At 31.5% G+C, this 15,118-nt stretch overlaps 1 protein-coding gene across 1 annotated transcript; it reads left to right on the forward strand.

Moving 5' to 3' along the window:
* Window positions 1–5,519: 5,519 nt before the first annotated feature.
* Window positions 5,520–14,697, forward strand: LOC105110462 (acyltransferase-like protein At1g54570, chloroplastic). The gene is made up of 13 exons (XM_011005515.1): window positions 5,520–6,676; window positions 6,912–6,963; window positions 7,347–7,402; window positions 8,293–8,451; window positions 8,560–8,661; window positions 8,782–8,888; window positions 10,105–10,226; window positions 11,035–11,143; window positions 11,659–11,792; window positions 12,538–12,907; window positions 13,359–13,472; window positions 13,833–13,918; window positions 14,041–14,697. The coding sequence occupies exons 1-13, from the start codon at window positions 6,217–6,219 to the stop codon at window positions 14,339–14,341; spliced, it is 2,172 nt and encodes a 723-aa protein (XP_011003817.1). The 5' UTR covers window positions 5,520–6,216; the 3' UTR covers window positions 14,342–14,697.
* Window positions 14,698–15,118: the final 421 nt, after the last annotated feature.

Consider the following 15,118-nt stretch of genomic DNA (forward strand, 5'->3'; position numbering starts at 1 on the left):
ATATATATATATATATTTAAAAAGCATTTTCAAATCTATTCTTAAGAATTAAATTATTTGCTTCCATCTAGATCACAATCACACGGCAATGTTTATATATATATATATATATATTATATATATATATATGTATGTATGTATATTATTTTTGATAGCTCATGGATTTTATTTTTTTCTATCATTTTTATTTATTTTTTTCTTCAAATTAAATCTCATTAAATAACTAATAGATATTATTAGTTACACTTGAGTATTATAAAATGTTCTTAGAAAGATGGGGACTAGTTGAAAACAATTATTAATTATTAACATTATAATTAACAAAAACTCTAAAATGTGTAGAAAAAATATTATACACCTAAGTATACCTTGAACACCGTAAAATCTTCTTGGAAAGGTGGGGTATAGCCGAAAACAATTATTAATTATAATTCATTAAAACTTTAAAACGTGTAGAAAAAATATAGTATATCCTGACACATTTTAGTATTCATTATTATAGAGTTGGGGGAGTTGGGGGAGTTTAATTTTTTCATATGGCTCATTAGACACTACATATTTGACCATAGGTATATGTGACTTTTCCTTATTTTTTATAAATATAAAATGATTTTATTATCTTTCAGGTAAAAAAAATAATAATTTTGTTGATCAAAGGTATTTAGGTTTTTTAATTTTTTAAATATAATAAAAAAACATCTTTATCCTTGGAATCAAGAAAAAAACATTAGTCCAAGGAGCCTTTTGTCTTTACACAGGTTTTATATTGTTAATTCTAGAACCACATAGGACAATATTTCTTTTTAGAATCATTAATTAATATTTAAATTTAAAAGTTGTTACATGTCTTCGGTAAAAATTGTCTTTCAATTGTGTCATTAAAAATATTATCACATCCTTTTTTTTGTTTCTAGTACGATAGTTATGGTTAATTAGTTTATTGATAATAATTTTTTTTAAAAAAAATTATAAGTTGGTTCTCTTGGTTGTTGATATTTCACTTTCAATCTATATTTATTTTTTATTAAATTTTTTTCATTAACTTTTCTATAATAGTTTTATTCATTTTTTATTTATTTTTCAATTTTAATTTGTCATATATTATTTTGTTTAATTTGTTCTTTATTCTTTTGATTTCTAAGTTTTTTTTCTTGGTTTTTTGTAAATTTTTTATTAGTTTTCAATTTCATTCTTGATTCCAAGTTTATTATATATTATTTTTTTAATTTAATCCTTATTTTTTAAAAAAAATCATTTTAAATCTCTAATAAAAGAATTTATGTTTTCCCTCTAATTTATTATTTATTTCACTTTTCATTATTATTTTTTTTAATTACCTTTTTTTACATCCTTTTATGTAATTAATTTTTTTCAAATTCATCTTTTAATATTTAATTTATTAAAAATTAAATTTTATAATTTTTATATGTATGGTGATCCTAAATCTAATGATTCAGGCATCGGTTTAAAAGGTTTATATTTGTTGTAAATTATTTTTTGTTTTGTTTTTTTATTTCACTGTTTAACAATAGGTTTTTTCCTACTTTTTTTCTTGTTTTTATTGCTATTTTATTTATATTTTTGTTTTCTTTTAATTTATTTTTTATTTTAATTTCATCTCCAATTATTTAGTTTAGTTTTATTTTTACATATTAAATATAGTGTTGATATTTTTATATTTTTTTTATCTTTTTACTAATTGAATTGTTTTTTTAATTTTATCTTTTAATATTTATTTTTTCAAAACTGATCTTTATGCTTTTATTTCTACTTTCATTTTACATTTAATTTTTTTATGATTAGAAAAATTCTATATATTTATTCTTTTACAAAAAAAAAAAACACTAACTTTCTACAAAGCACTAGTCACCTAACTAGTTATTACTAAGTTAGACGGGGATTATTATACAATAATATTTGGCTACATATTTTGGAATTTAAGGAATGGAAATCAAGCTAAATTCTAATAGAAAACACTAAACCATGAAAGATTCACTATACTCAAAAATATTTTCACGCCATTTACTGTAGCAATTTTATTTTTTTATTTTAATTCTCAAATTTTTTTTTTATAAATAGTATTTTTTAAGCTAAATTAAAACTTAATCACTAAGAGTATAAAGGATATTTAAAAACAACTCAATTAATAAAAAAAATAAACATTTCTCATGAGAAATTTAATTTAAAATTTATTTGTTTTTGTGTTTTAAAAATGTTTTTAAAAAAATTATTTTTTTATTTATTTTAAATTAATATATTTTTAATGTTTTTTAATTATTTTGATATTTATATTAAAAATAATTTTTAAAATATAAAAAATATAAAAAATATATATTTTAATATAAAAAATTATTTAAAAATTGTCTATAATATAATGTGAAATGTGAAAGAAACTTACAAGCAAGAAGTAGTCTTGAAATAACCATCTAGGTGGTGGCCAAGTGTTAAAGATTTGGGACTAAGGGGTTTGTCCTCTTTATGGTCTCAGGTTCGAGTTCTTGGTTGCTCATATGATGATCACTGGAGTCTTACATAATCGTTAACTTCAAGACCCGTAGAATTAGTCGTGGTGCACACAAGCTAACCCGGAAATTCTCGTTACTCTAAAATAAAAGAAGTAGCCTTGAAACCGATCTCAGCAGCATCGTGCCGTCCTAGAATTGAGCAGCTACAGAGAGAACTGGTGGCGCAATGACAGCCGTAATAACGGTCCAGCCTCATTTCTTAGACCAAACAAAAACCGGCTTCTCCGAAGCTCGCTCTCACGTTCTTGGACTTGCTTGCTTCCCTGGAGTGCACACCACCCCCTTCAAAAATATATCATTAAATATCTTGATATAATATTTGTTTTTCTATTTTAAAAATATTTTTTTCAATTAATTTTTTATTATTTTTTAATTATTTTGATATGTTAAAGTCAAAAATTAATTAAAAAATATTATTTCAGATTTAAAAATTTAATCTTTAATCTTGTCCTTTCCTCGGGAAAATCTATTGTAAGATTGTCTCTTTGTCATCTCTCTACCATTGCTATCAATTGGCACCATAATATAATATTTACTTCAATTGGATTCTATCACTTAATCACTTTGCTCATCCCTTCTTTTATTTTTATTTTTTAAATCTTTCACACTAAAGCATCAAAATCATTAAAAAAACTCTAAAAATATATTGATTTAATATTTTTTAAAATAAATATAATTTAAAAAATACCAAAACATGGGTCTAGATTATAAACATTTAAAAACATCAATTCAATAAATAAAAAATTCAAATATTAGTCTCAACACGTTACCAAGCCCCAATCATTGCTTTGACAAACCGGTAATCTTAGGAATCAAATGATTTGCTTACCTATGGATTACAGTAGGGTGGCATTGTTTTCAAAACATATATTATAAATAAATTATTTTGTATAATATACTGTAATAATTAGGTCCATAATTTGAATGCCATTGGGTGGCACGTGAGGAAGTAAAATCTACGGTTTCAGCTTCGGTCAGCCGACTCCTAAATTAATTCGTCAGACTAAATTAAATTTCTTTAATAATTATAAGTATTAGAGCTAATTTATAAATATTTTAATTAATTTTATAACTTTAAAATTAATAATTATTTAAACCCATTTAAAAAAAAACTGAATTTTAAAACCATGGGGGGCGCCGCTGGGAGATGGGGACTGTCCGAAAACAACGTACCGCCACGTCGGCACCTCATTAATTTAAAATAAATTTAGGACAAAAAAAATATAGGCGGAGTGGTGGAAAAATAAAAATACTGCGTTGTCCTTTGTGACAGCACCATTATTCTTTTTTTACAGCTACGTGGCCGCCGTCCGTCTTCTAGAACTTCTTTTAACAGCTATTCTACTTTTTTTTATCCAAAGTTTATAGATTAAATAATATGTCGATTAAATAATAAATTATTATAATCCTGTATTAAACAAAACACGTATTTAAAAAATTGTATTACGAATATAGAAAACATGCGTAGATATAGACGCACCTGCGTTATGTAAGTGTATAATATTTTTTAAGATAAAGTCTATTTAATGGTATCGTAGTTAATAAAAAAATTTATAAAATTCATGTTTTTATATAGACATGTGAATACTACATAATAATTTTTCATTCTTCAAAGACAGTGCCAAGATAGAGTAATAACTATTAAAAAATGTGTTTGCTTATGAATAATATTTAAATTTTTATTTTTTTTATTAATATAAATATGCGGACTAACTTGTGGATATCTTGACTAACCTAATAAATTTTAAAATTAATAATTATATAAATATCTAATAATTATTGTTTTAGTAAGTATAAATTTCAAACTTAAAATCAAATAAATCTTTTAATTTTAAACTTTTATTACTGAACACTCATTTACTTACACTTATTTAACTTCTCTTTTACTTTTTCAAGTAGCAACCAACTTGGAATATCAAGAATTATTAAACTTTGAGGTCTTGTTAGGTTAAATAATTGAATTCAGAGTTTTAAAATCTGGTTCGGCCCAGTAGATTAATTCTAGACCCGATTAATTTGGGACTGGAATGGAGCTGAATTGAAAAAAAAATAAAAAAGAAAAAAACCCGGTGTAACAAGGCTGACCCGACAATACCCGATCAAAAACTAATTGCAAACCCGTTGACTTTTTATTTTTTTGTTAAAACGACATCATTTTAATTTTTTTTTTAAATAAAATTTAACCTGATGACCTGGTCAAAACCTAAAACCCGAGTTTTGGATCAGGCAGGCTACCAAACCGAATCTTAAAACTATGATTAGACGGGGTGGATGAAAATCTATACTATGAATCTAATATATATATATATATGCCTAATCATTTCCAATTTTTAGATAAAAAATAAAATTAGTTTACTGGTCAAAATCATGTGCATTTTTAATTTTTAGATAAAAAGTAAAATTAGTTTACTGGTCAAAATCATGTGACACTAACTTTGAATAAAATATATTTTAAATAATTGTCATTCTTCATCAAAAGCATAATGAGATTTAAAAATGTGTGAAAGCTCGGTTATCTTTTTGTTATGTAGTTTAGTAACCATTTGATATTCTATCTGATAAATAATAATAATAATAATAATTTATATATCAAATAATATATACTTCATACAACAAATAACATTGATATTTATTTTTTATTCAATAATTCAGGATATTTTTAGATTATTTTGTACACGGATCAATACTATATATTTCCTTTTAAATAATTTTAAGACTATATATTTTCATATTAGTTTGATATATTTAAAGAAATTAGTATTTTTAACATGGATTATATGCATATAAAAAAATTATATAAAAATTGTTAAAATCAACTCTAATAAAATGAAAAGAAAATCAAGAGTTTAAAATACAAGCAAATATTAGGAAGAAATAAAACTAATATTAACTATATCTAGGAAGAAATAAAACTAATATTAACTATATTTATTTTAATACACACTCAACACAATACAATTGGCTGCGGTCTTACTTTACAAAAATGTCAAATGATCATGGCGACTCTTTAACTCCGGGCAGTGACAGTTGAGATTCTTGACTCATCTAGAAGTCGCAGCTCACAAGTAGTGTGCCAAGCCAGAGACCACAACATGGACAAGTACAAACAAGAGAAGACAACAATGTTGTCATTTTCTATTATTATAAGTTTTTCTTTCCTAGCCCCGCGTTTACTGTTCGCTGGTGATTTATTGCCATATGATAATACAAAGAATTCAATAAGGGGCATGGTGTGCAAGCTACTATACATCTCAGTTTGCTTTTCTGGGGTTGCTTCAAAGAGTTCTCCAGCTTCTCTTTTATTGCTGCCTGGTAGTTGAAGTCAGTGAACCTTGAACAAGGCTCTAAAATTACTCTCAAGAAGCGTGTGATTGTTTCAGTTAGAATGTTTCTGGGGATTATTTAATTTAATATTGCAGCTGGTTTTTAGTGCAGTGCTAGATTTAAGGGTCCCAGGCTTCTCAGTTGCGGCTTGGCAATTGAGAAAGGTCTCAAGGGTTCTCATTTGGTGAAATCTTGAACTGGTATTTTGAATTATTTGTAAGGGTTTGCTTGTTTTGGAGTGACAGTTCAAGTTTTTGTTCTTTTTTTCTTGCTAGTACTTGAAAAGGGTCCCAAGACAGCATACAGTTCTAATTTGTTTTTGAGGGAACTTCTAGTGTCTAAACTGCCTTCCGTTGCCTGTCAAAACATGGCATCTATTTTTACTTGCAATATTTCACCTTATGTTGCATTAAATTCGGGAAATAAGCCTCGGTTTGGGGTGAAGGCTCAAAGTTTAGGTGGTGGTGATTCGACAGTATGGTCATCCGATGCGATTGTGGTAAATGGAACTTCTTTTGTTGGAACGAAAGAGAAGAATGGGGCTCTGATTGACGGAGGCTGTGGGGAGAAAGTGAAGAATGGCGCTTTGATTGATGGAGGAAAAAATGGAAGGTTAAATCCTAGAATTGAGAAAAGGTGGGTGAAAGAAGCTGTTTTCAAAGATTTGGAAGTATTGTGGGATGATGGCCATGGGACCAAGACTGTGAAGGATTATCTTGATGGAGCCAAGGAGATTATTAAGCCTGATGGTGGGCCACCTCGGTGGTTTTGCCCTGCTGAGTGTGGGAAACCTATAAAAGATTCACCAGTTCTTCTGTTTTTACCTGGTAATTTTTTGCCTGTTGAGATGAGCTCTCAAGTTCAGATTGAAGTATTGCAAAAAAAGGAACACTCTTGACAGATGGACCGACTTTCTAGTTGATGAGTTTCTAGCTTCCTCAAAGTTATTTTGTTCTGTAAATGTTTGATTAACTATTTCATTGCTATAAAATTGTATGTGTTAAGGTTAGGAAATTACAGAATGATGAATTGTTTTCTGGTATTTTTTTTTGTTTTTTGCAGGGCTTGATGGTGTTGGCTTGGGACTTGCTTTGCACCATAAAGCTCTTGGGAAGTAAGTTCATTTATTTCTTACCCCATTACAAGTATTGAAGAATGAACTTGAAATATGTGCATACCTTCCTGGAAAATTTGGGTTTTCTCTGAATTCATACTTTTCAAAACATTCTTTCCTGTTGCTAGAATAATTTGCCAGTTGACAGTTCACATTAAGATGTTATAGTTTCTGCTTGTCAAATCTGCTTGAATTACTTATGATTTTCTGCACTCGTTATTTATAGCAAAGGGATTCAACTTTTAATGAATTGTTATGGATCTTAATCTTTCAATTTCATTATTCTATCCCGCGCAATTGAATTCTTGGGGATTCTTATTTGTTCTGTCATTTTCAGTGCGGTTAAATAACTGTTTTTACATTTGATTTTTCGAAAATTGCAGGGCATTTGAAGTTCGATGCCTTCACATTCCAGTGAATGATCGAACAACATTTGAAGGTATGGTCTCTCAAGGCCTCTAAATTCATTGGTCTTCCTTTTTTTTTAATTATTAGATAGCAATTCATTTGCATTGATAATTTAGCAAACGTTTTGAGTTGAGATTTCTTATGAACATGACCATCCATGTGAAAATAGATTGATAACTAATTGATAAACCAAGGTTTGTTTTATACATTACTTAAACACGTGTTTTTTTACCTTTTGATAATGCAAGGATTGCTGTTTTTACTGCTTGTATGTCTCTAATTTCCAAGTGCTTATTTTTTATGATTTAGGTAACGCTTACACCTATCCTAATTAAAATATTTTAAAAAATATTCTGCCTTCAATCCTATTAATAAAAGCTCAGGGTAGTTCATTGGATTAAAGCTTATTCGGTTTAATAAAACTCTAGATATGAAAAACACTGGTTAATGGGGATTATTGAGAAAAAAGCTATTGCAGAAATATTTATACTTAGAAACCTCTATGGTAAGTATCTTATTTCCCTTGGGGAATGGTTACACAAAAGGAGGTTTGAGAAGATAGGTTTGCTATTCAGATCTTTGCTATCTTGGCTTCTTCACTCTTTTGCATGGATTCTTAGTGCCAGAATGAATGGCTGACTTTTTACTAATTAAGAGTTTTTAATACTTGAGCTATGAAGCTCATATCCATTATCTTTTATCTGCTAAGTTACTATGTATGAATATATTTCTGGAAATATTCATTGGTAATGGTCCTGTATGGTTCTTCAAGTCCCTTGGCAATGTGCATGTTTGCTTGTAGACGTGATCCCCATGCTTCTTCTTCTTTTTGTTGGTGTGGGGACATGCCAAATGTGTTTCCTTTTCTCTTAAATTAAGCTTGTTACCTATCACTAACTCAACATGGTGTATTGCCTGAAGGGCTGGTAAAAATTGTTGAGGAAACTGTGAGGCTTGAGCATGCTTCATCTCCAAATAAGCCTATTTATCTAGTGGGGGAGTCCTTTGGAGCATGTCTAGCACTTGCTGTTGCTGCCCGTAATCCTAAAATAGACCTCGTACTTATACTAGTTAACCCAGGTAAGTTCACAGTATTTTGTTCTCTACATACTGCTAATAACTTTCTGATTCAAGATCTTTGGATGATAACCTAAGAGGTAGTCTGACGTCCCTAGCATTTTATTTTAGCTACATCATTTAGCAGGTCACAGCTTCCTTTACTCCCTATTTTGGAGGCCTTGCCTGATGGATTACACGATGTATTTCCCTATCTTGTTGGCTTTGTTACCGGTACAAATTCTGTAGCTTTTTTACAGTTACATTTTGCTTCTTCTTTTTTTTTTCCTTGTTTGTTTGTCATGGAATCATTTCTTTATCTTGTTGTTTGATTGTTCTTTTTTGTGACTTCAGGTAATCCAGTAAAGATGGCAATGGCCAATATCGAATACAAGCTTCCTCCTAGACTACAATTTCAACAATTGTATCACAATCTTACTGCTTTGCTACCTTCTGTTTCTGTAAGAAACATGAACACTGCTTAGCTTTTGCACTTTTTTCCCTTGTGTTTTGTTTTGTCTTGTCTTATTTGCACCCTTCTTCCCAGTAAGTTAATGTTATGAATAGCTAAATTTAGAAACACTATAAATATAAACCAGTAGACTTTCTTGTATTTTATTGTGTGATGTAGAAGAGAAAAATACACTTATTCAGTATTTAAGGTCATATAATATTATTTTCCTCCCTAGTTCCTTACCAAGATCAATAGTAGTCTGGATAGAAGCTATGCTCATAGTAATAGTGGGCAAGATGGTAGTGTTTATGAAAGCTTGTTTGGGCCAATTTATAAGATTATGATAAGGAACAAAATGACAGTCAAACGAACTTTCTGTTGGGTTTTGTGAAATGTCGAACTGCTTAATTATCAGAAAGGGTTAACTGAAATAATGATCTGGTGTTGCTTAATTGTCAGAAAGGGTTAACTGAAATAATGATCTGCATTTTGGTAATCTTATTAATTATGTAAAAGGGTCAGTTGTTGAAGTAATATCTGAGTAAGAAACAGGACACTGTCTTTAAGGGGATAAATGCAGTAATAGATGCAATTTCATATTATCATTTGAAGCTATTGTATGAGTAGGTAAATATATCATTTTTTTTTCATTATTAAGGGAAAGTTCTTTGTGAAATTTATTGGTTTGATTCATTTACTTGGATAGGAATGATTATTAAAACACTAAAAAAATGCGCTAGATCTAACCTATTATTTTGATATCCAGAGAAGGTTGTGTAATATCTTCGACTTACATATAATAACTAGTATTGAATCATGCCAGTCCTCTCTAACATACAAATTTTAGTTTGTGCAATGGTTATCTGTGGGTGTCTAATTCACCATGTCCTAGTAATTCCCTTCATCTTTCTGGAATATATTAGGTAGCTGCAATATGCTTTGTTCTCTCACTTTGATCATAACTCTACTTATCATGTTTTACTCAGCATGTGGCAATCACATGCTAATTATTCTCTAGTACTCCCAGCAGTTTTCAATGATTCACCATGCTTGCTTTGGTGATCCAAGTTAATTATAGTATCATGATGCTAACATAGCTACACACGCACACACCAACAATACATGCTGTGAGGTTCTCCTCATGTGCCTCTGGTCTGTTTTCTGGCCAATCCTTTCTTTAGATTTATTTTAACTTAAAGTATTGTTTGTTATGTTCATTGCAGGTTTTGTCTGATATCATTCCAAAGGAGACTCTTATTTGGAGATTGAAACTGCTTAAATCCGCTGCTGCTTATGCTAATTCCCGTCTTCATGCTGTAAAAGCTGAAGTGCTAGTACTTGCCAGGTTTTTATTCTCACTACAGTTAATGCGATTCCTTTACACAATTTCTGTTTATAAGTTGTTGCCTCTCTGTTCATTGTATATCTTATGTTATCTGAATGGTCCTGAACATCTCTGCTAATTGTTATTGCATCGAGATTATCACTGATAATGCTACATCTGTAATTACTGTGCTATGTTACGTATTTTTTTTGTTTTTATTTCTATTTCAAGCGGGAAAATAGTAATTTGAGCCTTGCTTGACCTATAGAAGGCATAGAGTCTCATAACAAAATTTTCTGCAGCTTTTGTAAATATATAGAGCCTGGCATATGAAAGAGAATCAAGCATGCTGCATTTATTTTCCTTGTTGTAGTTCTCTCGCTGAAGCCCACAACTGGTGGATACTATGCTTCATAAACATCTATACGAGGGGCCTTAACATATATGAAGAAAGTTGCCCTTTCCCATGAGTTAGTGGAATCCTGCAGGTTCTGCACTCTGCACTTTTATGTGCCTAGTTACTTGTAGACCCCGTGATGCCTTTGAATACTCAACAAATTATTTGCCTAGTTACCTGTAAACCCATGATGCTTTTGAATATGCTGTAATTTGCTATGTGATAGTAATAACTTTAAAACATCTATGATTTGCAATAAACTATCCAAATATTTGTGTTTGGATGACGTATTTATGTCTTGTAGGAAAGGAGAATTTCTTTGAACGAGTTTTTCTTCTCATGACTGATTTCTTTCGAGATTCCATATGTGACTCACTCTCAAATTGGTTAATATTGATTGATGTTGAAGATAATTTTGTATTTGTATTGCAGTGGAAACGATAACTTGCTTCCTAGTAAAGACGAAGCTCGCCATCTTAAAGGTTCATTAAAGAACTGCAAAGTTCGTTACTTCAAGGACAATGGGCATTCCATGCTAGTGGTAAGTGAAAAAAGTGGCGTATCCTTGTGTCTAAAATAAGTAGAGTAACTGTGTAGGTAAGTCCGTATTGGGAAAGGCTCTTTCAAATCAACAGGTTTCTGATCACAAAAAAATTTGAACAACTTTCTAATTGTAAATAATACATGTTCATGTATCATCATATTAACTGACCAGTTCATGTATGGTTTGAGGATCTGTATCATCATTTAAATGACCCTACTCTGTGTTATGTTTACTGTCTATCATGTATGCTAAGATTCAATGATTCCATTGATGAGTTAGTTCTTGGAGTGAAAGCCCATACCATCATTTCCTGTAACTCCTCGACCTTGGTTTTCTGAAAAGAGGTCAATCTTGTGAAACCAGTGTTTAGAAACTGAGTACCCAACCAAATAAACATTTATTGCATCCATAAATTGTACATTTTGATGCTCTGTGCAGTGAAGCTTTATTTCCTTAATGCTAATTCATTTTTGGAAGACAAACATGACTTCTTCTTTTCATTTCATCTGCAGGAAGATGGTCTTAATTTGCTTACAATTATCAAAGGTACTTGCAAATACCGTCGCTCAAGGAGGCTTGATTTAGTCTCTGACTTTCTGCCACCTAGCATGTCTGAATTCAAATGTGCATTTGATGAAGTGACTGGGTAAGTCAGCTAAGCAATTTGTTATATGCAGTTCTTGGATGTATGACTAACACTTTGTGCTTAGAATGAGATGACGTGGAGACTTGACCCTGGTCAAGCCAGAGCATTCATTGTTATTCATACATGGTCCAGGCTTCTAAATGATGAAAATTTTGACTTACATTTCCCAATATTCTGTGTCTATCCATTAGCCATTTTCTCTGTATGGGCGTTGCTGTTCACTCTCCATTTCTTCATCTTTCCCTTTTGTTTTCTTTTCTGCTGGTGGGGTTACACAACAAGAGAAACAACCCCACCATCATTAACCCTTCCCATCCCGGGTGTAAGCCTGGTGTGTTTGTTTGATAGTGGCATTCTCTCCTCTCTCTTTCCTCTTAATCTTCTCGATTAGAAATTCCATTAAACATTGATGCATACTAGCACAAAGCTGCTAATGTTGATAAATTGCTGCTTTATTCTGTTATTTCACATTAAGTTTAAGCGACAAAAAATTATAATATAATTCTCTTGTAGTTCCGGCAACCAGACAAACAATGTCCTCTCTTCATGAGTAGATCCCAAAGAAAATTATATTGAAGCAGACAACAACCCTAAAGTTGTTAGAAAATAAACCACAGATGTTGCATGATTTATGAATTATATGAATTAAGCTGACTGGAAAGGAGCTTGATCTAAATCCTAGGCTTAGTTCTCGCAGTTCTAAGTGTGGCTCAAGCTGATCATATTAGAATCATGTGATTTCCAGGTTGTTCCGCTTAGCTACTTGCTCAGCTGTGTTCTCCACTCTAGATGATGGCAAGATAGTGAAAGGTCTTGCTGGGGTTCCAGATGAAGGTCCTGTCTTATTTATTGGCTACCACATGCTGATGGGACTTGAAATATATTCTCTTGTAGAAGAATTCTTGAGAGAGAAGAATATTATGGTTCGTGGCATAGCGCACCCTGACCTATTTTCAGAGATTATGGAGGGTTCATCTACTGAATTTTCTTTATCTGATTGGATGAAAGTAATGGGTGCGGTACCTGTCACAGCAAGCAATCTTTTCAAATTACTTTCAACAAAATCGCATGTGCTTCTTTATCCTGGAGGTCAACGAGAGGCTCTGCATTACAAGGTATGCCAACTGTTGATTTCCTTGTTTTCATTTCAACAATTTCTTTCTAAAATCTAAAAATCATACATTTTAGAAGTTTCGTAATTTTGTATGGTGAATATCTTCTTCATTTCAATTTTTAAAACAAGTAATAACATGAAGATTTAGTGTCAGTTTTGGGAATCATCTAAAATATTTGCAGTCTAAATGTATAAGTACTCTTTGCCCAAATCACAATGGCTTCCACCTGTTCAGCACTGCCTAGACCTCTGACCACCTTCAAAGGCACTAGCTAAGTCACCTCAATACTTTTCTCTGGAATACTGTGAAATTGGACAACACTGAACCTTCCTTCTGTGCAAAGACATCACACGCATCAAAACACAGTGCCTTATTTGGTCTTTTTAACTATCGCGTTATATTTTCCCAAATGTTTGTGACATCTTTAGTCTCGTGCTTCTTTAATTTGCAGGGTGAAGCATACAAGTTATTTTGGCCTGATCAACCTGAATTTGTGAGAATGGCAGCAAGGTTTGGGGCCACAATTGTACCATTTGGAACTGTAGGAGAAGATGATATAGCAGAAGTAAGCTTTGGATTTTATTTACATCAGTTTCTTTTATATATATTAGTTCACGAGCCTTCTTTTGATGGTTGAAACATTCTTATCAGTTCAGTACATTACATGACATTGCAAAATCTTCCACTAGACGCATCTTTCTATATTCAAATTCTTGTTGGGGAAGGAATAAATAGCTGGTTTTAGCTATTTCATTGCAGTGTTGCTTTCACGATATTTGTTTCTCTAAGATCTCCCTCTACTCCTGATGAACCATTTAGTTTCCTCTCCACATGAAACCCTATAAAATATTGTTTTCTTTTTTTTCCAGACTTGGCTTTGAAATATATGGTGATCATGAAAAGATTTGCTTTTTCTGTGTTGCAGTTGGCTCTAGATTACCATGACTTGATGAAAATCCCGATAGTTAATGACTTCGTCAGAGACCTTATGAGCAGAAGTTCTAGAGTGAGGTGATTAACATTTTCCTTGTAAATCATGCAATGATAGTTACTTCATTGTAATTGAAAGTAGCCTAAGGTGCTGCTGTTTTTTCATTGCTTCCACGTTGACTATGATCTGAATCTGATCACAGGGACGAAAGTAAAGGGGAGGTAGCCAGTACAGATTTATTCATCCCTGGGCTTTTACCTAAGATACCTGGCCGCTTTTATTTTCTGTTTGGGAAGCCCATAAAAACAACGGGAATGAAAGAGATGCTGGAAAACAAAGAAAATGCAAGCCAATTGTACTTGCATGTAAAATCTGAAGTCCAAAACAGTATCGCCTACTTGTTGAAGAAGCGAGAAGAGGATCCCTATAGGAGCATCATTGATAGAACAATATATCGTGCATTCTACTCTCCTTTGCCTGAAGTTCCAGCATTTGACCCTTAGAAAATATAAAGACAGGGCACTTGGCAGACTTGAAATTTTTACCGCCATCTTTGCTTTAAGCTGATTTATGTATAGAAACAAGTGCAAGTGCGAAGCATATGGTGCTCTTTTCCAGATTCTGATAGTTGACAAATAGCAGAAGGAAATAAAAAGGGTGGGTGGATAGAGCAAGATTTAGTTGTTATTGTTTACTCAGTACTGCAGTCTCAGACATTCTTTGTGCAGATTTGGTAGACTGTAATGTAATATAGAAAATGTCAATCGATTCTCTCTTTGCAGATACACTACACTCCGATACATTCTATGAAACTTTGCATCATTGTCCGTACCAGTTTTGTTGATGGAATCAATGACATGATGGGTGAGCAATGACAAATTTTCATTTCTAACCATCCAGATTGTGTTTATGTGATCTTGGTGGCATTCAGACTACTGACAGTAGCGGATGACAAATTTATGATAATTTGACAATTTCGAGACTTAAGAGACAAAATGGGACAATCTGCACTTACGAGGTGATCATTTTCTTAACACTTGTCTTGTGATTCTCGTTACCTGGTACATCACCACCTAAAATGACATTAAAGAAAGACCATTCAATTCTTTATGATTTGCAACTCTTGACAAATTAAACTTACCCACAGAATCAGCCATGGCAGGTACCCATTTAAACTCATTGGTTGGTGGTGCAAACAATGGTTTCGTGTTTTTCTCTGTTTCACATGAAAAAAGTTTCGAAGTGAAACAAACTATGTTCTTTCATGCGCATGCGGAAAT

Source organism: Populus euphratica, unplaced genomic scaffold (assembly GCF_000495115.2).
Source record: "Populus euphratica unplaced genomic scaffold, PopEup_1.0 scaffold394.1, whole genome shotgun sequence".
In the NCBI taxonomy this organism is placed as follows: Eukaryota; Viridiplantae; Streptophyta; class Magnoliopsida; order Malpighiales; family Salicaceae; genus Populus; species Populus euphratica.